The sequence below is a fragment of the Pseudophryne corroboree genome, chromosome 9 (assembly GCF_028390025.1).
Source record: "Pseudophryne corroboree isolate aPseCor3 chromosome 9, aPseCor3.hap2, whole genome shotgun sequence".
NCBI lineage: Eukaryota > Metazoa > Chordata > Amphibia > Anura > Myobatrachidae > Pseudophryne > Pseudophryne corroboree.
The window spans coordinates 83,637,049-83,664,085 of record NC_086452.1 but is presented as its reverse complement, the minus strand read 5'-3'; the positions used below and the strand labels follow the sequence as shown (position 1 = coordinate 83,664,085).

Genomic DNA, 27,037 nt, shown 5'->3' with positions numbered 1-27,037 from the left:
CATAGGGGGAGGAGCCAGTGCACACCAGATAGTCCTAAAGCTTTCTTTAGATGTGCCCAGTCTCCTGCGGAGCCGCTATTCCCCATGGTCCTTACGGAGTCCCCAGCATCCACTTAGGACGTTAGAGAAATGGCCCTTGCAGCACCTAAAGGTAAGCCCTGATTATATGACCACATCGCAACGTCACTCTATGCAGAAGGCTGTGACTCCTCGCTGCAATGTACAATGCGGTGCACAGTGATCAGAACGACGGTGAGTGTAGAAACCTGATGCTGGGAGCACAGCATGGCTGCCATTACTAGGGGTGCAGTCAGGAACAGATTACTTTCTATTACGGGTGCTATGATGGAAGTGATAGAGGTGGGGCCTGCCATTAAGTACAGAGGATTGGGAGAGTGGAAATGTGCCTCCTGCATTCTGCAATGCACCTAGGTGTGATGGTTAATTACTTACTAAGCTAGTGTTCTGCTACCTTCCATGGATTAAGCTGAAGTCAGACAGTGACATCCAGAGTTTGTGCCTCAAGTGCAGGATGAGAACATAACAGCTATGCTCTTATTACTAATGCACTACAAAGAAACTGGTCTTTCTTTTCTTGTTGTGTTCCGTAATTACCAGTGCTGCTGGAAAGTAAGCAGAGAATAGTGTAGTGCTGGTATCAGTAATAAGACAGTATACAGTATATACACAACATAAAGAGGTCCTTACTTGTCCATTCTCTAGAATGTACTTGTCCGGAGCAGGGTAGAAAGTGGATGTGTTTGCCTCCTCATTGCTGATCTTCTGCACCCCCGGCTCAGGCTTGCACATTTCCAGATTGTCTGTCTTCAGCTCAATGGAGAAATCTGGGAACACAATAGGAGAACGAGTTACACATAGAAAACCCATCAAGCATCCAACGATGAGTAACGTCATCATTTCATCAGTTTGCGTAACAAGTACCGTGTGATAACGACCATGGTCGCTGTAAAGGGTGTCCGGATGATAGATCTACACTGTCTAGTTAGACAGTCAATAGGTCAACACTATATGGGCGACATGCATTAAGTCGACAAGTGCAAAAGGTCTACAGTGCTTAGGATCGCCATGACAATGTGTGACACAGAAATGGTCGACACACTTTTTTTTTCTTCTTCACGTATTCCCAACATTTGCTTAATTTAACTTCCACCTGGACTACGACTGGGAATAGTAACCTGTGGCGAGCGCAGTTGTAGCAGAGCGAGCCACCTTGCCCCAAGGACGGTAAGAGTCTACGTTTCTACTGGTGGGGGTTACAGAACATGAAATATAAAAGATATGGAAAAAAAAAACCACAAAAAACATGGGCCAACCATTTTGTGTCGATCGTTGTCATGTCGACCTTTCATATGTCGACCTAATGCATGTTGACCATATGGCGTAGATCTATTGACTGTCTATCTAGACAGTATAGTTCTTCTATACCATACCCACTATATCCAACTGTATAATGTCATGATGAACCCTACCTTCGCTATGGGTGACTAAGAGGACTTTCTGCTAGTGAAGAGAGCAACATACAGTATGGTTGTCCTGAACCCAAAATAATGGGCCACAATCACTAGCAGGATATTGATCGCTTACACAATACAGTAACCCTATCACACAATACATATCCCAACAAGCAGAGTCATGGTGAGGTCATGGCACAGGAAGTGTTTCTCCGGTTATTCCTGGAATATGGATTGGGAGTTTTTTTTCAATCATTTGACTGCTACCCATTCCCGTAATGCTCCTGTTTATGTCTCCCCACCTCTATCACCTGGGCTTCCTGTCCTGTCCATATGTGCACCTTATTCCTTTTTCACCCCTCAGGCCACAAACACCCATACTTGAGGTATACCTTCACTGACATTGACCATTAAAATAGATTGATACTCTAACAATGCCATATCAATGCCTAGGGAATGTCCCCGCAACACCCACTTCCCTTGCGTATGTCATGACATCACATGCATGGCAAGGAGACAGCCAAGAGCAAAAAGCTGGGCACCTAGCCAGGCATCCCAGGTGCGGCCCCCTCGCTTTGCACTCTGGGTGGCGGAACCTGACTTCTAAATGTAGACTTTCACAACGCAACAAACTTTTCATTTATTTTATTACACTTCTCCCTTACAGAAGATCTGTGGCTTACAGTGATGAAAACAAAAAACATGCTCTGCTGTCAGACTGATTTAAACTAGAGCTTCCACTGCTGAAATAGCAATACTACCCTCAAATGGTTTTATTGCAGAGGCCTTGAAAAGTCAAACAGGCAAATAAGAAGAAGCAGCGAGGAAAAGTAAAAAGTAGAAGAGAATAGAACTCCGACCATAGGCTGGAAAGCGAGTTCTCAGTCCTGCTAATAAGGCCACGCTCATCTTAGTCCTTCACAATGTGTTTGCCGTGACATACCCAGCTCCTGAACCGAAGCCGCAGACTAAATTGAAGTCAGAATGAGAGCAGTGACTACATGTAGGAAACGGTTCCCGGACAATCACCTACTGCAAAATCCTGACTGGAGCAGAGGAACTGCACTGATAAACAAGTCGGATTTGTACTTCCACATTCTGTAGAATTGTCTTTATTCTTGTGGTGTTATTGTCTTATTTTATTTTCCCCGTTTCATAAAAGCCCATGCAGCAGGATTCTTCATAGCTGGCTTGGAACGGCGACTTGCGTATTAAACTGCAGACTCCAGCACAATAAAATGCCAGTAAATGAATAGCGGTAAACCAATTTTAATGGTATTGCTTTAAGATTTGCTCTGAATCGATGCCTAAGGCTGTGGGCGACAGGAATACCTCCATGGTAGCAGGGGACAAACAGCTGTTTCTGCTCTCACTATTGACATTTCACATTTTAAACTGTATTATAATTTCAGTAATGAATATATTTACAAAAATATATATAGATATATTTTTAATTTGGTGTATAAAATCAAACATTCTAAAGCTACAGTTTATTATAACGGATACACGTGCCTTTGTTTTATTTTTTACCATGACCAAGATCATGTGTACACAAATACACCAATCGGCTTTAAGATCAGATCAGGCGCTTCGGTTAATAAGTGGTACCTCTAGTGAAGCGAATACAAATTAACAAGAGTTATATTATACGAGGCCTGGCCAATCTGTGGGTCTCCACCTGTTGGTGAAACTACAAGTGCAATCATGCCCTGCTACAGTTTTGCTATTATGGGATGCAATATCTGTGGCAGGGCATGCTGGAATGTGCAGTTTCACCACAGAGCCATAGGACTGCATTACACCTAAGAGGGACTCGAAACGGGTGTGATGGGTAATCCAGGCGGTCGGGATGACCGACCGCTGCATCCGGACTTTTAGACAGGGGACGGGGTAATTAATATACCCCTCCCCTACCCTAATCCGCCTGGGGTGGTGGCTACGACTAACATAGTGGGGGTTGGTGGCTACGGCTAATCACAGAGGGTGACGGCTAGGTCTAAGACTTGAGTGTAGTGCCTAATTCTAACCACCACCCTACCCCCAACCCCCACACCCGGGCCATAAACCTAACCCACACCCCAATACTTACCTTCAGGACGCTAGCAGTTGGGGTTCCGGCGCTGGGATTCTGAGTGGTGTTTGGATTCCGGCGTCAGTCAGCTGACCGCCGGGATGCTAACCTCATCCCTTCTAAGCAATATATTAGGGAAAAAATGCATTATTTAAAGGGCTTATATATGTGTTTAATTAAAATTAAAAAAATTTAAACTAGCATAAAAATGATCAAGGGCTGCCAAGCGATAGAAGAACTCCAAAAAACAAGAGGGTATAATACAAAGCAAAAACGTGGGGGCTGCATGAAACCAGTCACTCAGAAGACACAGCCAGAGACTAGAAGAATGGGGGATGGCTGCGCCCCTGCACACACACAAATTCACATGCTTGGCATAAACTGTTAAACTCATTTTACATTCCCACTTAACAAATGACTGTCTCAGTGTAATGGTTATGAATAAATATGTAAAAATATCACTCCACTGAGTCTGCATAAAAAAGAAATGTCATCTTTCAGTACTGTGCAGAATTTGCTGCATGCATTCTGATGATGTGCTTTTATTATTTATTCATATAAAAGGAGTCTGACCTTCATTTGTTCCAGCCAAGTCTGCATTTTCTGGTCCTATTGCCACCGGAGAAGCACCATGGATTCCATTTGATCTGTAATTCCAGGGAGAGACTATAAAAAATAGAGCGATATAAGGTCAGGGAAACTGAGGCGTTTAAATGTACTTATGGTCTACAACAGAGTTTCCCAAAGTTCGCCATTACAATTCAGGTATTAGGGATATCCATGCTTGAGTCCACATGGTTAAATCAAATTGACTGAGGTACTAATTAAGTCACCTGTGCTCAAGCATGGATATCCTGTAAACCTAGACTGTAATGGTGGAGTTTGGGAAACTCTGGTCTACGTGCATTAGAGGCAGATTTTGTGGGCTATAATTATAATCGACTGATGTAACAAGGAACTTCACTGAGGTATTCATCAAAAAGTGACTGACCCTTAGTGATGTCACTTATTTCTAATGAATTTATAAGCCACATTCTCATCATATTAATTGACCTTGAAAATGGCTGCCTCCAATCTGTGTAGGAATCAAGCCAGAAGCAAATAACAGTACTCTGTTTATACAAGTAACATGTGGCATTGTGTGAGGTAAAATGGATCTTGTGCCTCAGATCAGTGAGATCAATTATTAATAGAAAACTGCATAACAAGAAAAAGAACCGAGCCACTAGAAAACTGCACATTTATTAGTGTGTGAGGTGTTTATGCTGTGACTTATGTCCGTATTAGTCACACAGTCAGCCCAGGTAACAATGTGGCATGTAAATAATGTCAAGTTTTACCTCAGAACAACAGATGAGAGCAAGGACTGGACGGGTTATTTTGGGGCAAGCTTATATATTCTTTGGTTGGAAATTTAGGATGATTTAGGATGCCCTACACTGCAGCATGGAAGGACAAGCTTAACGCTAAACTGGAGGACAGAGCAGAGGTGTCAATTTACTAAATGGAACCCTGCTACAATCTTGCAACATTTACCAATTTACAGTCTTGTCTCTTTTCACGGTTTCACATTTTCTCCTCCCCCAAGCCCTGATCAGAATTCACAAAGTCGGTAACGGTTCCCGCCTTTGCAAGTTCCCTTATCTCCGAATTGCTCGCCATTTTAAACTGCAGACATAATTTATACAATTAGAAAAAATTACAATTGACAAAAAAATAAAAAATAGAGCACAATGGAATGCATACCTTTAATCAGCAGTCACTATGTCTACAGTGAGTATGCCGACGGCATAATCCAGACACGATTGTAAGGTTACTTAGATTTGAACTGTGTTGGCAATATAACTTTAAACATGATTGTAAAGCATCATGTTTAAAGTTTTAACGCCAACGCGGTTCAAATGCTTTATATAACATTCAACCATGTCGATATTATGCAGACAACTTCCTCCAGCCAGTATATTCACTGTCGACAATATGACTGTCGACAATATGACTACTTCCTATACAATATTATAAGGTGTATTCAATAAGTGTCGGAAGCTGCTGTCGACAGGCTTAGGTTGGAAGGGGTTCCGACCTATTCAAAGTCAGGTGTTTGTTTCCGACAAGTCTTAGTGCTGTATCACCCGGCTCAGGAGAGTGGGATATAGGGAGACTTCACCCCGCTTCCAGGATCGATCAATACGTTAGTGAAGGCTGAGTGGACCCAGACGCTATTAGTGTACACAATCGCCCCGTAAACCTACAGTGAACAGACGCCCAGGTGAACACCGACGCACCAGTCATACAGCTGCCTATGCTGCGACTGGTTCCTTTTAGATACACAGCTTCTCAAATGGAAGCGGGAACTCAGTTCATGGCGGGAAATTCGGAGGAAACTGGTCATGAACCGGGGGGAGAGGGGCGACCAAGAGGTCGTCTTACTCCCCACTGCTGACATCAACCCTAGGGATCGTGGCCTCATACTACCCCTGGAGCCTATGATCCCTGAGGCCTAGCGCTGGTGCACCCGAGCTGGCAGCTGCGTCAGCGACTGTTCGGTAGTCTCCATCCCGAAACAGTGCGGCTGTTTCTCATGTTTTCCCTACTAAGCGGAACTGATGCCTTACCTTCTCCCCGTGCTCCGGCCACAGCCTGGTATTGTCTTGCTGGACTTGCTAGTGCTAGTACAGCACTATACACGTGGGAAGGCGTTGTCGCGACCCAGTGGGGAGTTGTTGCAGTGACTCTTTCTAAGGCGCTTTTTAAGATGCTCAAAAAATATAGTAAGACTATAAAAATAAAATAAAAAAGCTTATGGCTGCTAAAAACCAGCAGCCCACTGACCATGGTCCGGCTCCTGCCGCACCAGACAAAAAACTGAATTGCCTGAGCCAGGAGGCGGGGATATAGGGCCGGTCCGTTGCATTCTGGGAGGCCGACAGCTTTGATCGTTTGGAGCCAATCCGCTGTCGCTTCCTCCAATCCCAATGTTATCCTGTGGATAACCTGTGCACCCTGCAGGAGAAACACGTGGATTGTCGGATTAGCTGAGGATCTACGTGTTCCGCGTCCAAATCCGACAGGTTTTGGCCCTGGTTCTGACAATATCAATCCAACTTTTTTTAAAGTTGGATTGACATTGTCGGAAGCGGGGAAATGAGACGGGTGGACAGCGGGTGAGGCCGCAAGAGGACAGCGGGTGAGGCTGCCGGACGACAGCAAGTGAAGCAGCCGGAGGTCAGCGGCAGCAGGGACGGGACAGCACGGGTGAGCAGCTGTGACAGTTGTCGGGAACGGACAAATCAGACAGTTGGATTTGGCCGCTCATTGAATATTAAACTGTCGGGTCCTTTCCAACGGAACAGGTACTGAATACACCCCCTATATCTCCAAAAACCTGCAAAAAAATTGTGATGTCTAGGGTTGAAATATCCAAGGCGGTCAGAGTTGCGTATGGAGGTATAGGTCTGGGTGACGCACAGTGCCCAACGAAGGGTTTTACATGAGGACATATTTCCTTGACAACGTTTAAATACGATTGGAAAATTCCTATATCATGTCATAAACAGTAGTTAGCACACAGGGGTCAATTCAACTAGGTGTGATGCACCACCATACACAGTCTCCATGTACTGTACGGCTGCACCCTTATTTGCCTATTACGATACCGTCAAAAGTGATGTACTGTTCTGGAATGACACACTGCAGGCATCACCAATAATTGAATTGACCAAATACAACTACAAGGTAAATTATTCTATTTGAAGTCACTGTAAAAGTCAAATAATAATTAAAACAGTTAAAAGATTCAAATTATAGTTCTGAAGATAATTTTGGGAATTAAGAGCAGATAGGACTACTTCAGAAAAAGTAGAAGATTGTTAATTAAATGGAAGTATCCAGTCAGTGCAGGAGGAAATTGGTGAAATACTGCACTGTATCATGTACATTCCCAGTTATCTGAGTACAGCGCAGCAGAGCATGCTGGGAGTCGCGTCTGAGAAACATGGGCTCTGAGTCGGACCCAGGTTGCCTATCTCTGCCCTCCCTCGTGTGATTTACAGCAAATGTTACGTATGAATTAATGTTCCCAGCGGAATCTGCTTGCAAAAAACAACTGAGGCTGGAATGGAGTCAATGAAAGATTACACATTTTGGCAGGCTGGGAAATAATTTAATGAACAGATTTTGTAAGGTTGCTTTAAAGAGCGACCACTCAGTCGTCTTCCTCAGAAGTACAGTAGCAGGTACATCAAAGCCGGAGAAGTGAGCTGGGCCCCGAGCAGTCTCAGACTTCATCTGATTAGACGGTGAGGTTGATAAAGCCAGCGTTATAAGTTACATGAGTCCTGGGGAAAATGATTGTAATTAGAGAAACAGAGCATTGCTCTCAGTCAGTAAGCTGTGAAGTTCTTCCACAGAAATTGGTATGAACCTTGTCACTAACGTAACAAATTGAAAGAAAAATAATCTTCAAGTCTACCATAATGAGATCACTACAAAACATAGCCGTCGTATCTATTAGTGATCGTAAATGCCTGTTTTGGAGGATTTTTGCATTATTTAGTATCAGGGCCATGTAACATGGTCGGAGATAGCCGCTGAGGTTCCTCCTTTCGCTCACAAAAGCAGTCACTATAGCTTTGGGGCTGTGCAAAAGACCAATTTACTAAGTGCTGAAAAGTTTAGCTTAACACCTGGCAGTTACTGTGGCCTATAAGCTACCAATTGGCACAATTTTTGCCAGAGAGGGATGGCCATGCATTCACAGCTGTTAAAGCAATACATGCAAAATCCCGGCGGTCATAAGACTGACACCAGCATCCCGATGCGCAGAATCCAGACACGTGTGGGGGGTAAGTGTGCTTAGACCTCCCACCCTAACCCTCCTTTGGTGGTGGCTAGGGCTAAATCTTGGGGGGTGGCGGCGGCTAGGGCTAAATTCCGGGGGGGGGGGGGGGGGCTGCTACGGCTAACCACCCCCCTGTGCCTAACCCTAACTACCCCTAATGGCTAACTCTTACTCTTCCTGCCACCGGACCCTAACCCTAATACCCACCCAGATACTTATCTTTGGAATACTGACTGTCGGTGTCCCAGCGCCTGTCTCCTGAGTGGTGTCGGAATTTTGGCTTCAGTCACATGACTGTCCGCATACCGACTGTCGCGATGCCTGAATTCCTTAAGTATAATTAACCTACCCCCTTACCCTAACCTTCCCTTCCTGCAGCCTAACCCTTACCCTCTCTGCAGCCTAACCGTCACCCCACTGCCTAACCCTAACTTCCCCTCCCTGCATCTTAACCCTTCCTTCCCCACAGCCTAACACTAAACCCTCCCTTCCCCGCAGCCTAACCCTAAGCCTTCCCCCGCAGCCTAAACCTAACATCACCTCCAGGGGTGGGTTAGGGTTGGGATTAAATCACTCATCGGGTTCTTACGGCTTCCTGAGTGTCGGGATTCTGCCGTTGGGACCCCAACAGCCGATATTTCTATACTAACCACACAAATTAAGTTTACATGGCAAATCACCAGATTCCCCTGCAGTAAAAGCCACATTACAGGTGCAAGCACTCTAAACATACTGATGCTGTATCGTGAACACAGGCTCACAGCGTATTCTTATGCCCATGCAGTCAGGGAAGCTCAGGTGGCACAAATCACCTATATGTGTAAGCTTTATAGCAACTGTGGCTTTTATTTCTCTAGAATAGTTGCTGACATTGAAATATTTTCAAACCAGGCGGTCAAAATCTTTTTCTTTTTTTTTGGGATATAAACGCTATATTTTTTTTATGTGATAACAAAACTACACGGCATGCTGTTTTATGGTCTGCGGTGTTTAAAACACAATATTTAAAATGTTATAAGTGTTTCAAGGACTTCCAGAGACGCATTTATTTCAATAAATCTGATCCCAGTAATAATTGATAGCAGAAATTATCTTCTCCATGTGAGTCCAATGATAAGTCTATCCCTGGAACTTTGTTTAACAAATTTAATGGTATTTCATTCTTATTTTTCCCTGAGTAACATCTTATCGAAATTAATGTTTTGCTGACTTCTTCGGCCCCTTGAGAACGTCGTCTTAATAAAGTCATCACTGGAGTGCAGAAGTCATTTGTTTTCTTTGTTTGTTTGTTAGTTTCTTAAGGACTTTTCCATGTGCTTCCCACCTTATTAGTAATCTGCTGGTCATGGTTGCCTGCAATAGGTAGACTTCAGCTAGGTGCACACAAGCTATATATCGTTTGTTCAAGCGACAAACAATATATCGGTAGTTCATCTAATGGGTTGAGTTCCTGCTGGTCACCATACCGATGCTGTGCTTCCATTTTCTAGATGCCCAGCGGGTTCTAATCCCACTCTATGGGTGTCGTGGACTCCCACAAGTGGGAATAGTCCCTGTTAGTCAGCAAGCCAGTCACATAACTGCATCTCCTTCCAATATGTTTGAGAACGACATAGTTCACAATCATATTAAGTCAGCCATGCAGCATAGCCAATGCAAATATATCAGTATTTCTGACTGTGTGTATGGCTGACCTGCCGGCCGGCCCATATGCTGGCCGCAGGAAGCGCCGACAATGACGTCACAGCTGGGTGGGAAAATTTAAATGCCCACACAGTTGTGATATAGGCAGATATATTGAGCCGCCGATTGATAAGTGAGTATGCTTACCAAATCGGCTGCTCTGTCTGCAGATCCGGTGGCAAAGAGTACCCAGCCTTACAGTGTCACCCATGAGTATTAGGTCAATAAAAAGATATTTTCACTTTTGGTATAACATAAAAAGGTATCAGCAAAAATATTTACAAAGGTTGTAAAAAAAAAAAATAGGTTGCTACTAATCAATCTTATTGCCCTGAGTGCATTTGTCAGTGGTCAATAGATCAATATTGTGGCCAGCCCTGATGCTGAACAGTGAACACGCCATGGGTCGCACTACAACGTTCACGCCCTTAGGTTGCGACCACAAAATCGTTACACCTTCCGCCTCTGAACTTCGATTGAAGTTTAGTTATTAGAAATAAACCTCCTTCATTTTACTGACAGTCATGGATTGCGGCTTCTCATATTTAAACACTGAATAAAATAAAATATAGTTACATTTCATTAACTTTACGTAACTAACATAGTTGTGCTTCAGGTAATATTACGGTTTCTCAGCTGGTTGTGGTTACGTCCCAGAGAAGTGCATATATGATGCGATGGGCTCGTCCGCTGGTTTTCTCCTTAATTTTAGTGCTTTCCAAACAAGAATGACAGAAACTTATGCAGGTTGCGTATCCCATATACACAGGGCCGGTTCGAGCCCTTTTTGCGACCCGGGCAGTGCATAGGGGCGTGGTTTCATACAGGGGGCGTGGTCAGTTACGCCCCCTGTACAGTAGTAGCGCCGCTGAAATGCTGAGCGGTGCGCGATGACGTCATCGCGCACCACACAGCAAAGGTCCTCTCCATGAAGGGAAACTAGATGCTACGCGTCTAGTTCCCTTCACAGGGGGACAAAGCGGGCAGCGGAGGACACAGCAGTAGTGGATCTTGCCATGGTGCGGCGCCCTCCGGATGGTGCCGGTGCCCTCTGGAAGGCGGCGCCCCGGGCAAAAGACCTGCTTGCCCGTGGCAAGATCTGCTACTGCATATACAATATGCTTGGGACCAGAAGAATTTGGATTTCTCTGTATTTTAGAATATGTGCATACCTTAATGAGATATTTTAGGGATGAGGAGGAGGGGGAAGGTTAGGTTTAGGCTGCGGGGTGGGGGGGTTAGACTGCTGGGTGGGGGGTTAGGGTTAGGCACCCTTCTCGGAGGGTTAGGCTTAGGCTGCACGGGGGAGGGTTAGGTTTAGGCGACGGGGATTGGGAGATAGGTTTAGGCACCTACAGGGGGGGAGTTATGGTTAGGCACCAAGGGGGTAGGTTAGGGTTAGGCTTCTGGGAGGCAGGATTACGGGGTTGGGGAGAGGAGACACCCCTTACTCACCCCTGACACGATGCATTTATGTTTCATATACACCCTTGGCATATCTTATTAGGGCCCATTCTGGCATCTGTGGCCTTCCTATGGGTGGATCGGTTGATACAATTGAGCTCTATGCAGATCATATGCTGCTGTTTTTGTGTAGACCTAAGACAGATGGTGTCCTGGTCCTTCCCAATCTATGGCTATAATACTTGGCTGCGAAGTTATCCCATTTAGCAGCTTGGATTACTTGTACACAGGACGGGTGGTCTTCAGTATGCCGACTGACGGGATCCCGCAGCACAGTATACCGTCGCCGGAATCCCGACAGCCGGCATACCGACACTTATTCTCCATCGTGGGGGTCCACGACCCCCCTGGAGGGAGAATAAAATAGCGTGGCGCGCCACAGTGCCCGTAGCGTGGCAAGCGCAGCGAGCCCGCAAGGGGCTCATTTGCGCTCGCCACACTGTCGGTAAGCCGGCGGTCGGGCTCCCGGCGCCGGCATACCATACTGAACCCCACAGGACAGTGCACTACGGGGCTTTCTGGGCGAGCAAACTGGCTTCTTGATGTCTCCATTGCAATTTCTCTTGGTTGGTAGACAGGCTCTAGCCCTGTTGTTAATCAGGTGGTGGAGGTTTGGTGGGTGGTTAATGTCATTTTTGGGTACTGTGGGTTTTGATCCAGATACTCCTCTTTGGGATAATACTATATTCCCCATACTGGGCAGTTTTGAAGGTGGTCCATTTGGCCTCACTTTTGGGTAAGTACATTGGGTCATGTATACCAAGGTTCTCTTTTTAAAAGTTTTGATGAAATTAAACTGGATTTCCAGTTTCCCAACTCGTTATATTTTTATTATCTTCAATTATGCCATGCTATTCGTGCCCAGTCTGAGACTCTTCTCCCTGCATTTGTTTCTCCTGTTAAAAAACTGCTTCTCTCTTTTTAAAGGGGAGTTCAATTATCTCTGTCCTCGATTCTACCCTGAACTAATTTCTCCAGAGGGTTTACTGCCATCACTGAAAGCTAAATGTTAAGAGAACTTTGGAAACTTTGATGGAGGAACAGTGGTCTCAGATAATTGGTTGTACCAGAGATGATACGTCATGCATTAGGTATCAACAAATACACTTCTGTTCTCCATAAAATGTATTCCACCCCTCTTAGTTTCCGCTTTATGGGTATTCAGTCAGATTCCTGCTGCTTGAGATGTGTTACCTCTGATGCTGACGGGTAGCAGTTGATTTAATGACGGTCGTAATCCCGACAGCCATTGACCAACAGTCAAAATACGGATACAGTCAAAATACCGACATTTATTACACCAACATGTTCAAAATGCCGACACTGTCAGAATCAGAATAGTGACATTTGAAATGACGACATGCATTTTTAAGGGTTTTTTTGGCCCCAAAACAGACTTTTTCATACTTTACCATCACAGTGGACCTGGAGGGAAAATATAATAGTGTGCTGAGCGCATGCGTGGTGACGTGACACACTTACACGGTGTCTATGTCGACATGGAAATGAAAACCCCCCCAGAAAAACTCATAGCAGTATTTTGAAATGTCAGCATTTCACATGTCAGTATTCTGACTATGTCGGCATAATGAATGTTGGTATTTTGACTGTCGATCAATGGCTGTTGGGATTATGACCATCAGTATTGTGTCCGACGGTAAATCATACTGAACCCGATGCTCACTACTGGTACCTACTATGGGCAGGCAGGGATATTGAACTCTTTAGGTCCAGGGTTTGCGGGGTGCATATATGAAACTGTTCCCGCCTTGCCTCCACTTGACCTTCTTGTGGTCTTATCTGGGGTTTCCCTGGAGGAATCTTTCAATGTTATTACCTGTAAATGATTCCGGTATGAATGGTCACCATGTTATGGTCGACCACTATTGATCGACATTGACATGGCCAACATTGGACACCTGGTCGACACATGAAAAAGTAAACACATGACAGGTCGACACATTAAAAGGTCGACATGGATTTTTTAAAACTGTTTTTGCTGTATTTTTTTTCCGTAACATGACCAGGAACTCCAATTAGTGTACCGTGTTGCAGGCTTACTAGTCCAAATTGTAGTCTACGTGGATGGTAAAGTATGAAAAATTATAAAATCTTTTTATTTTTTTAAAAAGCCACGTTGGCCTTTTCATGTGTCGACCATGTGCCCATGTCGACCAACAGTGGTCGGCCTAATGACGGTCGACCATAACATGGTCGACCATCCAAACGGATACCCCTGTAAATAAGTATTTAAACTGTTGACCCTAGCAAAGGTTACTGCAGCCAAGCACTGACATGGCGCTCCACCTCCTGATCACAATGGAAAATAAGAATTTACTCACCGGTAATTCTATTTCTCGTAGTCCGTAGTGGATGCTGGGAACTCCGTAAGGACCATGGGGAATAGACGGGCTCCGCAGGAGACTGGGCACTCTTAAAAGAAAGATTAGGTACTATATCTGGTGTGCACTGGCTCCTCCCTCTATGCCCCTCCTCCAGACCTCAGTTAGGGAAACTGTGCCCGGAAGAGCTGACATTACCAGGAAAGGATTTGGAATCCAGGGTAAGACTCATACCAGCCACACCAATCACACTGTACAACTTGTGATATCCATACCCAGTTAACAGTATGAACAACAGCTGAGCCTCAGTAACAGATGGCTCATAACAATAACCCTTTAGTTAAGCAATAACTATATACATGTATTGCAGAGAGTCCGCACTTGGGACGGGCGCCCAGCATCCACTACGGACTACGAGAAATAGAATTACCGGTGAGTAAATTCTTATTTTCTCTGACGTCCTAGTGGATGCTGGGAACTCCGTAAGGACCATGGGGATTATACCAAAGCTCCTAAACGGGCGGGAGAGTGCGGATGACTCTGCAGCACCGAATGAGCAAAGGCAAGGTCCTCCTCAGCCAGGGTATCAAACTTGTAGAACTTAGCAAACGTGTTTGAACCCGACCAAGTAGCAGCTCGGCAAAGCTGTAAAGCCGAGACCCCTCGGGCAGCCGCCCAAGAAGAGCCCACCTTCCTTGTGGAATGGGCTTTTACTGATTTAGGATGCGGCAATCCTGCCGCAGAATAAGCTTGCTGAATCGTGCTGCAGATCCAGCGCGCAATAGTTTGCTTTGAAGCAGGAGCACCCAGCTTGTTGGGCGCATGCAGGATAAACAGCGAGTCAGTTTTCCTGACTCCAGCCGTCCTGGCTACATATATTTTCAAAGCCCTGACTACATCTAGTAACTTGGAGTCCTCCAAGTCCCTAGTAGCCGCAGGCACCACAATAGGTTGGTTCAAATGAAACGCTGATACCACCTTAGGGAGAAATTGGGGACGAGTCCTCAATTCTGCCCTGTCCATATGGAAGATCAGATAAGGGCTTTTACACGACAAAGCCGCCAATTCTGACACACGCCTAGCCGAAGCTAAGGCCAATAGCATGACCACTTTCCACGTGAGATATTTCAGCTCCACGGTCTTAAGTGGCTCAAACCAGTGGGATTTCAGGAAATCCAACACAACGTTAAGATCCCAAGGTGCCACTGGAGGCACAAAAGGGGGCTGAATATGCAGCACTCCCTTAACAAACGTCTGAACTTCAGGCAGTGAAGCCAGTTATTTTTTAAAGAAAATAGATAGGGCCGAAATCTGGACCTTTATGGATCCTAATTTTTGGCCCATAGTCACTCCTGACTGTAGGAAGTGCAGGAATCGACCCAGCTGGAATTCTTCTGTAGGGGCCTTCCTGGCCTCACACCAAGCAACATATTTTCGCCATATACGGTGATAATGTTGTGCTGTCACGTCTTTCCTAGCTTTTATCAGCGTAGGAATCACTTCATCTGGAATGCCCTTTTCCGTTAGGATCCGGCGTTCAACCGCCATGCCGTCAAACGCAGCCGCGGTAAGTCTTGGAACAGACAGGGCCCCTGCTGTAACAGGTCCTGTCTGAGAGGCAGAGGCCATGGGTCCTCTGAGATCATTTCTTGTAGTTCTGGGTACCAAGTTCTTCTTGGCCAATCCGGAACAATGAGTATAGTTCTTACTCCTCTCTTTCTTACAATCCTCAGTACCTTGGGTATGAGAGGAAGAGGAGGGAACACATAAACCGACTGGTACACCCACGGTGTCACTAGTGCGTCCACAGCCATCGCCTGAGGGTCTCTTGACCTGGCGCAATATCTTTTTAGCTTTTTGTTGAGCCGGGACGCCATCATGTCTACCTGTGGCCGTTCCCAACGATTTACAATCAGCGTGAAGGCTTCTGGATGAAGTCCCCACTCTCCCGGGTGGAGGTCGTGCCTGCTGAGGAAGTCTGCTTCCCAATTGTCCACTCCCGGAATGAACACTGCTGACAGTGCTAGCACGTGATTCTCCACCCATCGAAGAATCCTTGTGGCTTCTGCCATCAGCAATCCTGCTTCTTGTGCCGCCCTGTCGGTTTACATGGGCGACCGCCGTGATGTTGTCTGACTGAATCAGCACCGGTTGGTTTTGAAGCAGGGGTTCTGCTTGACTCAGGGCGTTGTAAATGGCCCTTAGTTCCAGAATATTTATGTGAAGGGAAGTCTCCTGACTTGACCACTGTCCTTGGAAGTTCCTTCCCTGAGTGACTGCCCCCCAACCTCGGAGGCTTGCATCCGTGGTCACCAGAACCCAGTCCTGTATGCCGAAACTGCGGCCCTCGAGAAGATGAGCACTCTGCAGCCACCACAGCAGAGACACCCTGGCCCTCGGGGACAGGGTGATCAGCCGATGCATCTGAAGATGCGATCCGGACCACTTGTCTAACAGATCCCATTGAAAGATCCTTGCATGGAACCTGCCGAAGGGAATTGCTTCGTAAGAAGCTACCATCTTTCCCAGGACTCGCGTGCAGTGATGCACCGACACCTGTTTTGGTTTCAGGAGGTCCCTGACCAGAGATGACAATTCCTGGGCCTTCTCCACCGGGAGAAACACCTTCTTCTGTTCTGTGTCCAGAATCATGCCCAAGAACAGCAGACGCGTCGCAGGAATCAGCTGCGACTTTGGGATATTCAGAATCCAGCCGTGCTGTTGCAGCACTTCCCGAGATAGTGCTACGTTGACTAACAACTGCTCCTTGGACCTCGCCTTTATAAGGAGATCGTCCAAGTACGGGATAATTATAACTCCCTTCTTCCGAAGGAGTATCATCATTTCGGCCATTACCTTGGTAAATACCCTCGGTGCCGTGGACAGACCAAACGGCAACGTCTGGAATTGGTAATGACAGTCTTGTACCACAAATCTGAGGTACTCCTGGTGAGGTGGGTAAATGGGGACATGCAGATAAGCGTCCTTGATGTCCAGCGACACCATAAAATCCCCCTCTTCCAGGCTTGCAATAACCGCCCTGAGCGATTCCATTTTGAACTTGAACTTCCTTACATAAGTGTTCAAGGATTTTAAATTTAGAATGGGTCTCACCGAACCGTCTGGTTTCGGTACCACAAACATTGTGGAATAGTAACCCCGTCCCTGTTGAAGGAGGGGAACCTTGATTATCACCTGCTGAAGGTACAGCTTGTGAATAGCCGCCAGCACTATTTCCCTTTCCCTGGGAGCCGCTGGCAAGGCTGATTTGAGGTAACGGCGAGGGGGAGTCGCCTCGAACTCCAGCATGTATCCCTGAGATACCACTTGTAGAACCCAGAGATCCACCTGTGAGCGAACCCACTGGTCGCTGAAGTTCCGGAGACGCGCCCCCACCGCACCTGGCTCCACCTGTGGAGCCCCAGCGTCATGCGGTGGACTTAGTGGAAGCAGGGGAGGATTTTTGTTCCTGGGAACTGGCTGTCTGGTGCAGCTTTTTCCCTCTACCCCTGCCTCTGGGCAGAAAGGATGCGCCTCTGACCCGCTTGCCTTTCTGAGGCCGAAAGGACTGTACTTGATAATACGGTGCTTTCTTAGGCTGTGAGGAAACCTGAGGTAAAAAAGTCGACTTCCCAGCTGTTGCTGTGGATACGAGGTCCGAGAGACCGTCCCCAAACAATTCCTCACCCTTATAAGGCAAAACCTCCATGTGCCTTTTAGAATCAGCATCACCTGTCCACTGCCGAGTCCATAATACTCTCCTGGCAGAAATGAACATTGCATTAATTCTAGATGCCAGACGGCAAATGTCCCTCTGTGCATCCCTCATATACAAGACAACGTCCTTTATATGCTCTATGGTTAGCAAAATAGCATCCCTGTCGAGGGTATCAGACCATGCTGCTGCAGCACTACACATCCATGCTGAAGCAATAGAAGGTCTCAGTATAGTACCTGAGTGTGTATATACAGACTTCAGGATAGCCTCCTGCTTTCTATCTGCAGGCTCCTTTAGGGCGGCCGTATCCTGAGACGGCAGTGCCACCCTTTTAGATAATCGTGTGAGCGCATTGTCCACCCTAGGGGATGTCTCCCAGCGTAACCTATCCGTTGGCGGGAAAGGGTACGCCATCAGTAACCTCTTAGAAATCACTCGTTTTTTATCAGGGGAACCCCACGCTTCTTCACACAATTCATTTAATTCATCAGATGGGGGAAAAGTCACTGGCTGCTTTTTCTCCCCAAACATAATACCCTTTTTAGTGGTAACCGGGTTAATGTCAGAAATGTGCAACACATTTTTCATTGCCGTAATTATGCATCGGATGGCCCTTGTGGACTGTACATTTGTCTCATCCTCGTCTACACTGGAGTCAGACTCCATGTCGACATCTGTGTCTGCCATCTGAGCTAGCGGGCGTTTTTGAGCCCCTGATGGCCTCTGAGACGCCTGGGCAGGCGCGGGCTGAGATGCCGGCTGTCCCAAGGCTGTTACGTTATCAAACCTTTTATGTAAAGAGTTGACACTGTCGGTTAATACCTTCCACATATCCATCCACTCTGGTGTCGGCCCCGTAGGGGGTGACATCACACTTATCGGCTTCTGCTCCGCCTCCACGTAGCCCTCCACATCAAACATGTCGACACAGCCGTACCGACACACCGCACACACACAGGGAATGCTCTGACTGAGGACAGGACCCCACAAAGTCCTTTTGGGGAGACAGAGAGAGAGTATGCCAGCACACACCACAGCGCTATATAACACAGGGATTTTCACTATACTGAGTGATTTTTCCCAATAGCTGCTTATTAACCCCAATTTGCGCCTAAATTTATGTGCCCCCCCTCTCTTTTTTACCCTTGTCGTACTGAATACTGCAGGGGAGAGCCTGGGGAGCGTCCTTCCAGCGGAGCTGTGAAGAGAAAATGGCGCTGGCTGTGCTGAGGAAGATAGCCCCGCCCCCTCAGCGGCGGGCTTCTCCCGCTTTTTATAATGTTAATGGTGGGGGTTTTTGCACATATACAGTGTTATACACTGTATTATGTGCTATTTTTTCCAAAAGGTAAACTAATTGCTGCCCAGGGCGCCCCCCCCCCCCCCCCCAGCGCCCTGCACCCAACAGTGACCGGAGTGTGTGGTGTGCTATGGGAGCAATGGCGCACAGCTGCAGTGCTGTGCGCTACCTTAATTGAAGACAGGAGTCTTCAGCCGCCGTTTTTCATCTTTATCTTCCGTCTTCTGGCTCTGCAAGGAAGACGGCGGTGCGGCTCCGGGAACGGACGATCGAGGTCGGGCCCTGTATTCGATCCCTCTGAAGCTAATGGTGTCCAGTAGCCTTAGAAGCACAAGCTAGCTGCAAGCAGGTAGGTTTGCTTCTCTCCCCTCAGTCACTCGCAGCAGTGGTTGCCAGCAGATCTCACTGAAAATAAAAAACCTAACAAATACTTTCTTTTTTAGTGAGCTCAGGAGAGCCCACTAGGTGCATCCAGCTCTGGCCGGGCACAGATTCTAACTGAGGTCTGGAGGAGGGGCATAGAGGGAGGAGCCAGTGCACACCAGATATAGTACCTAATCTTTCTTTTAAGAGTGCCCAGTCTCCTGCGGAGCCCGTCTATTCCCCATGGTCCTTACGGAGTTCCCAGCATCCACTAGGACGTCAGAGAAATAAAAGATGCGGAGGGGAGGGGTGCAGATCATATGTAAGACATCTCAGGGGGCCACAAACGCACTTTTGGAGTTCAAGAGGAACCTAGAGCATCTGTGGGAAATCCAAGCAAACAAGGAAAGAACATACAAACTCCACCCCAACAGTCACTTGACCTCAGGGCTGTGAGGCAGTAATGCCAACTGGAAATGTTCAGACTTACATACTCCCTCTCTTTACATCACTTCCGCTTTAAATGACACTTGTCTCAAATAGTAGCCACTACCTAGTACCTTGTTCAGAAATGACTGTTCCCCCTGATAACCACAGAAATATAATAGTAACCAGAGATAAAGCTGTATCAAGAAAACTATAGGCATCTGATTGGAGCTTAGATCACAGAATATGTCATTTAAAGCATAAGGAATACAAGAGCAGCAATCTGTGACAGATCATGCTGCCATTAGTACATTCATAATCATCTTTCTGCATCACTGTTGTGAGAGTGTATAAGGAGTGCTCAGGTAACAGAAGACTGTGATGATAACCGCATGCAGGAAATCAATAGCAGTGTCACAGACACCTGAGGGTTCAGCAAGTCAGGTCATTCTGTACCTTCATAAAGTACACTAGGGGATACACAACCCATTATATACTGATGGAAGCGTTGCGCGGAAGTACACAGATAAATAACATAAACCGCTCATAACATACGCAATTTAATATTAACGCTGTATCACTGGGTTCATATATGATGGCTATTTGTCACTGATATGAGCAGCGTTTAAGGTGTCATCTACACAATGTGTTTGTGTATCAGTGAATTACGGGTCTGTTTATAAAGACGTGCAAACAGCAGAGGTTTTCCATTGCCGCATTGTGTCACAGCGATAAAACTATCTTCTGTTGCTGCTATTTGTCATTAAGAGGTCACTGGAGTTATAGTCAGCCTCCTCTGCAGTGCTGGCCTGACAGATGTAAGCAGCACTGGGGGTACTGCTGTGCATGTGTAACCGGGTGTCACAGGAGCACTGCGCTGGAAGCTCGGCCTTGGGCTCCCATTGCAATATCTGCAAAACGTAAAAAAAACAGGTAAAAAAAATAATTCAGAAAAAAGTTTAAATTAAATGTAGAAATAAATAAATATATATATATGGAGGTAGGGGAGAAGAACAAGCGCCATATGGTGTAGTAATTCAAAGCAAACGGCAAATAGAGGATACGTAGATATACTGTAAGTACCGGATATCGTCTTGAAACCGGGCCTATCAGTCTCTCTTTTCACAATGGCTGTCCCCACCCGGACAGCAGCGGGGACTGATGGGTGTCAGACTGGAGGGTGCAGAGAGATCCCTGGCAGTGGGTGTCCGGGGCATGGAGTCCTTCCACACTGCTGCCAATGCTCATCCAAGGCGGCGGTGCTGCAAGCCCTCTGTGCTCTCCGTCTCGCCCGATCCGTGCTTCCCTCTATAGATGCCACAGCAGCAGGGCAGGGTCTCGCCGGGGATGCCCTCTAATATCCACACAGTAACCAATACAAGAGTCTACTGCACTAATGAGGGGACATGCGGAGGGCACAGCAGCTGCTACACGGGGGATGCTGCTCCCCTCACTCAGGTCCGCACACTACAGGCAGGGTGCAGCTCGCTCACAGACAGCTGGCAGCAGAGCACAGTGCCGGCCGGCAGTTTCTTCCCTGTGGTTAGGTAGGGGGCGGGAGAGGAAGAAACTGCTGGCCGGCACTGTGCTCTGCTGCCAGCTGTCTGTGAGCGAGCTGCACCCTGCCTGTAGTGTGCGGACCTGAGTGAGGGGAGCAGCATCCCCCGTGTAGCAGCTGCTGTGCCCTCCGCATGTCCCCTCATTAGTGCAGTAGACTCTTGTATTGGTTACTGTGTGGATATTAGAGGGCATCCCCGGCGAGACCCTGCCCTGCTGCTGTGGCATCTATAGAGGGAAGCACGGATCGGGCGGGACGGAGAGCACAGAGGGCTTGCAGCACCGCCGCCTTGGATGAGCATTGGCAGCAGTGTGGAAGGATTCCATGCCCCGGACACCCACTGCCAGGGATCTCTCTGCACCCTCCAGTCTGACACCCATCAGTCCCCGCTGCTGTCCGGGTGGGGACAGCCATTGTGAAAAGAGAGACTGATAGGCCCGGTTTCAAGACGATATCCGTTACTTACAGTATATCTACGTATCCTCTATTTGCCGTTTGCTTTGAATTACTACACCATATGGCGCTTGTTCTTCTCCCCTACCTCCACAGAATCGCATGACTGACCTTACCCAGGTCATTTCTTGGAGAACTGAGCTGCCACCAAAGAGGTTTGGAAGGTGTCCATAGAACACGGAGTATTTGCTAGACGGCTAGAGATACGGACCCGATACGACTAATTAAGTCGCAGCATATTGACATTGGGCGACCGCTTCTTTGGAAAGGGATTTTCGAACGTTGGATAAGCGCACTGACCTATAAAAACAATTTCTGCAAATATATATATTTTTTTTTTATTGAAAGCATTTTTTCCTCTATCGCACCCTGTTTCCACTGCAAGCCTTGATAAATAAGCTATTGCAGTGGTATCCTGTCGTTAGGTCGACCACACTTAGATCGACCACTATTGGACGACATGCATTAGGCCGACATGTTCCGTAAGTCAACACGGGAAAGGTCGACACATGAAAAGGTTGACATGACTTCTAAAAAAATGTTACTTTACGATCCACGTGGATTACGATTGGGAATTGTCTGAAGCATGGCGACCGAAGCGAGTCATGCGAGGGGACGCGGTGCAAATTTGGGTTCATGGTCACTTTACAAAGAAAACAACACAAAAAAGGGGAAAAATTCATGTCAACCTTTTTTTTTTGCATGTCGTCCATTCCCGTGTCGACCTCATGACCATGTTGACCTATTTCAGGTGTCGACCTAGTGAACCACACCCTTGCAGTAGGCTTGGTAAATGAAGTTTGGGGGTTTCCCTGAAAGGAATGATACATATTCTCTGTACCGTGATGTGTACTATGGTGGTGCTATATAAACAGTAACGATAACTGCTGAACATTGCTGGACACTGCAGGCTCCAGACTGCTAAGCCCTGTCTATAAGGCATAGTACCAGCATCCTAGTAAGGAACTTCCTGCTTTATCCTGGCACTGTCACTTACAGTACAGTACTGAGTACATCATAACCGCTACTGGTGGAAGGTAACACAGGGAAAGATGGAACCAGGGATCTCAGTGAGACCACTCGTACTGCGCTGCAGACTTATGTGGGGCCATTTAGATAAACGACAATGAGAAATACCAGTGGTAGTGGTTAGAGATGAACGATTATCAGGAAACTGTAGGCACGGTCAGGTATTAAAGTAAGGGAGTATAGATAGATGGTGTAAGGTAGGTGTTATTCTGCAAGCTCCATCTGACGTGTGTCTCGGTTCCAGGTGTGGTATGTAATGTAGATAGTAACTAGGTCGACCACTATTGGTCGACAGTAACTAGGTCGACAGGTCAAAAGGTCGACATGAGCTTTTTGTGTTTTTTTTGGTGTTATCTTCATAGAGTGACCGGGAACCCCAATTAGTGCACCGTGTTCCCTCGCATGGTGAGCTTCAATTACCGTTCCAATCGTAGTCCACGTGGATCGTTAAGTAGGAAAAGGTTAAAAAGAAAAAAAGGTGAAAAACCCATCGACCTTTTGACCTATCGACCTAGAACATGTCGACCAAGAGACCCTGTCGACCTAGTTACTGTTGACCAATAGTGGTAGACCTACATAGTGTCGACCTAGAGACCATATCCCCTCAGTTCCAGGGACCAGGTGAATCTAGGCAGTATGCAATGACAGTCATATATCTGACTATTCATGCAAATTCTGCATCATCGCCAATAGAATGAACATAAATAACTTCTCTCTTACACGCTGCTGAATATTCTACTGGAATTTGTTTACTGCACCAGTAATCACGTGCGGCACAATGGCCTTAGAATTATTACTGTATTGATTTTTTTAATAATTATTTAGATTGATGCAGTTTTTCAATACACTGCTTACGCTACTGATACTGAAGGACGATCTAACGGCTGTGTGTAATGACGCCCATGTAACCTCGGCACTGCATACATGTTCCATGAGAGAGAGAGAGTGCTTTGGAGACCACCTGGGAAAAGAGGAAGATGGCAGAAACATCGCCTTTTACACATCAAATGCCGATACGGCAGAAGAGCACTACAGAAAAATCTGCTGAAGGTCAGTGGAAGGTGAGGAGTCTGGCATTAAGTAGAAACACTAAATATGGGAAAGGATGAGGGAAGAGGAGGCTGAAAGGTTTCCTCCGAGCATCTGCACCGGGAGAGGAAATGTGCAAGCAGAGTCTTACAGCCTTAGTTTATTCTGGATCTCTAATGTGTTATTCTATCGGAGTGGCCATTCATTTATAATGACAGCTTCAGTGCTTAGCTTACAATTCAGTTAGTGTAGACCGGGGGCTTGATTCCGAATTGTCAACCCAATTATCGGTGGTCTGCGCGTGCATCTAAGCTGCACCGGACAAGTTCAGCGGTAGCGGTTGCACAGAGGATGTGTTTGGGGGAGGAAACGGGAAGGCATGATGCAACCATTTTGGGAGCGTATTACGACTTGTAGCTGCGATCCTATATGCAGTAGAAAGGTCTCTGACATCTTTCTTCCTGCAGCCATGGCTGCGTCTTAGTACGCACACGGCAGATCAGAGACACCGATCTCTATACAACTCCTGCAGCTACAACATTTGCATATTTTTGCAAAGTGGCTGCATACAATTTTTTAGCTGTCAATGCATTTGCGTAATCTCTGAATCAGGCCCTGAATCATGTATCTTCCAGTTAATTACAAATATGTACACACACATATCTATATATATATATATCTATATATATCTATATATATATATATATATATATATATATATATATAAATAAATATATATATTATATATATATCTCAAATACTGTAGGAGATAGCTGTATGTAGTGGGAGGAATAGATGGATACATCTCATTTATTAATATTGTATAGGCAGGGACATCTTTTAATAAAACTTTTGAGGCCCATCTAGCGGCTTTATAGCCCCCATGATGCTGGTGAATGGTTAAGCCAAACTCCCTCTGCTCGCCATACCCCCAGCATTTCCCAAGTGAACACTATTTGGCTGAAACTTTTGTAGAAGAACAATTTCAGCACTGTTGACCAATCACAGAGCTAAAGATCATCATGTCAGATTAGATGGTTCTTATCTGCTGTCCCATTCTGTGTTTCTATGGGGTATATTCAATTAGGGTCGGATCCATTCCGACACGCATTTGTCGGAATGGATCCAACAACCCCTATTCAATCTCATCTCAATTCGACTTTTAAAAAGTCGAATTGAGATGAGGGACCCAGAGGAGGAGAGAGGGAAGGGGGAGCCGCGGGGAGACCAGTAGGGACAGCCGGCGGGCAGACGGAGGAGAGCAGCGCTACAGGAGGTTGTCTCACAGCCGCCTGACCTCACGGCAGTGCCCACCCAGCTCCAGCAAGCGTGACCTCACTTGCTGGAGCCGGGTGGAAGCTGCCGTGAGTGGCGCGGCTGTGAAACATCCTGCTGTAGCGCTGCTCTCCCCTGTATGCCTGCGGCTGTCCCACGGCTCCCCTCTCCTCCTCTGGGTCCCACATCTCAGTCCGACATTTTTTTTGTCGGACTGAGGTGGTTGGAAACGGGGCCAAATCCTGTCGAATTTGGCCCCGTTTCACTCAAAAGTACGTGAATCGGCAGCTATACCGACAATTCACGTACTATTCGACAAGTCGAATTCCACAACTTGTTGAATAAAAACTGATGGGACTGAATAGGTCGAATCACTATTCGACCTTAAAAAGTCGAAAACTGCTGTCTTTTCGACAGGCGGCAGTTTTCGACCCTAATTGAATATACCCCATATGTATCTCCCCAGTACCATGGGACACGGTAAGTCCTTAGCCGTCTAACCTACAAATTGGTTGTGTTATTAGCTACAATAAAGCAATAATATCACCAAGCTTCGTTAATTACTTATAACATCATCGCTCAGGGTTTATTTAAATATTACTAGTATTTAAAAAATAAAACAGTGATCTACTCTCACGGGCAATGGCTAATCATACAGAAAAGTAGATCCATCGAGTTTCTGGAAGTATCTATATAACTGCTGTAACAAACCCCTTAGACTTCAAGGGAAAAAAATAAATAAAAATGAATGATGTCTTTATGTGAAAAGAATACAAGTGACAGCCCCGTCAGTGTGCCGTTATCCCGAGAGCTGGAGGACGGAAATAAAACATATCATTTCAGCTCGGAACGAGGTAAGCAGCACTTTGCTCTGTTGAGAAGAGGCACGCAATGTACTGAAGTCAGCAGGATTTCTAGGTTGTACGGGGACAGAGCTACGGACGGAGTGAACAGATTTGTTAGTAGCCAACAGGGTTTCAAATCAGTTTATAGATTACAGGTTTCACCTGGAGTTCTGTGCTCGAAATGAGAGTAATAAATTGTGTAAAGAGGGGGTACTAAAATGGTTTAAGTTTCTTATGATGTAGATAAATCAGAGTACATTTAAATGCCTTAACGTGATTAATGTGTGATAGAGATCAGAGAGGGCATAACACAATGACACGCTAAAGATTCGCGACACATCCGCAGGAATTCTAACATCAAGTGAAAAAGCTGCCCAAACAAAAGTCCCAACACAGTATTTAAAGGCAGGATTTACTTTCAGGTTATCTATCTATAAATGTGAGCTGACAATCTGCATAGCAACCGTTACATAAGATGCTTTAGGTATGGAGGAAATAATGCAGAGCGGCACATTGGGGCGAGAAAACTGTGTCGTCATCTCTTGGAAAAAATAAATATTAGGGATAGTTTAAAAACTGGTGCGGAAAAAAAACTTAAGTACAAAAAATGAAAAAGTACATTATTATAAGACTTCATGCAAGGAATTAAACACCACCGTGGAACCGGCTCTGAATGTTTTTCAGCAAGACAGCAAGCTTCCATCATCCCTACAACATCTGGCCCAGTACAGTAACAGGTGCAGCACCACCAGCCACTTCCTTCCCCAGCTCATAGCAGATCCAAGCTCCTCCTACACCAAGTCACTGCCCCTATCATCTAGAGCCGCTGCTTTCCTTCGGTACTCCAGATTTCAAACGACTCCCCCCACTAAACTCCAGATTTCAAACGACTCCCCCACTAAGCCCTCCTGCATTTTATATCAACATGCTCTGGTGCCTGCAGTATGTGCCGCATCATTGACAGCAACCGGTTACCAATGGGGTTAATAACATTTGTGCAGCACCTGTAGCAGCGAGTATATGCTGCACCTGTAGCAGTGACTATATGCCGCACCTGTAGCATTGAGTATATGCCGCACCTGTAGCAACGACTATATGCCACACCTGTAGCAAAGACTAAATGCCACACCTGTAGCAACAACTATATGGCACACCTGTAGCAACGACTAAAT

The 27,037-nt window shown here is 46.3% G+C and overlaps 1 protein-coding gene across 1 annotated transcript in view; it reads right to left on the bottom strand.

Annotated features, from left to right (window-relative positions):
- BEND5 (BEN domain containing 5) overlaps positions 1-27,037 on the bottom strand; it is a 1,224,740-nt gene that overhangs the window by 21,814 nt on the left and 1,175,889 nt on the right. The window contains exons 6-7 of the mRNA XM_063941484.1: positions 4,117-4,209; positions 709-845 (exon numbers count right to left, since the gene is read on the bottom strand). Of these exons, the coding sequence (XP_063797554.1) occupies positions 709-845; positions 4,117-4,209 (230 nt within the window). The remainder of the gene's footprint in view (positions 1-708; positions 846-4,116; positions 4,210-27,037) is intronic.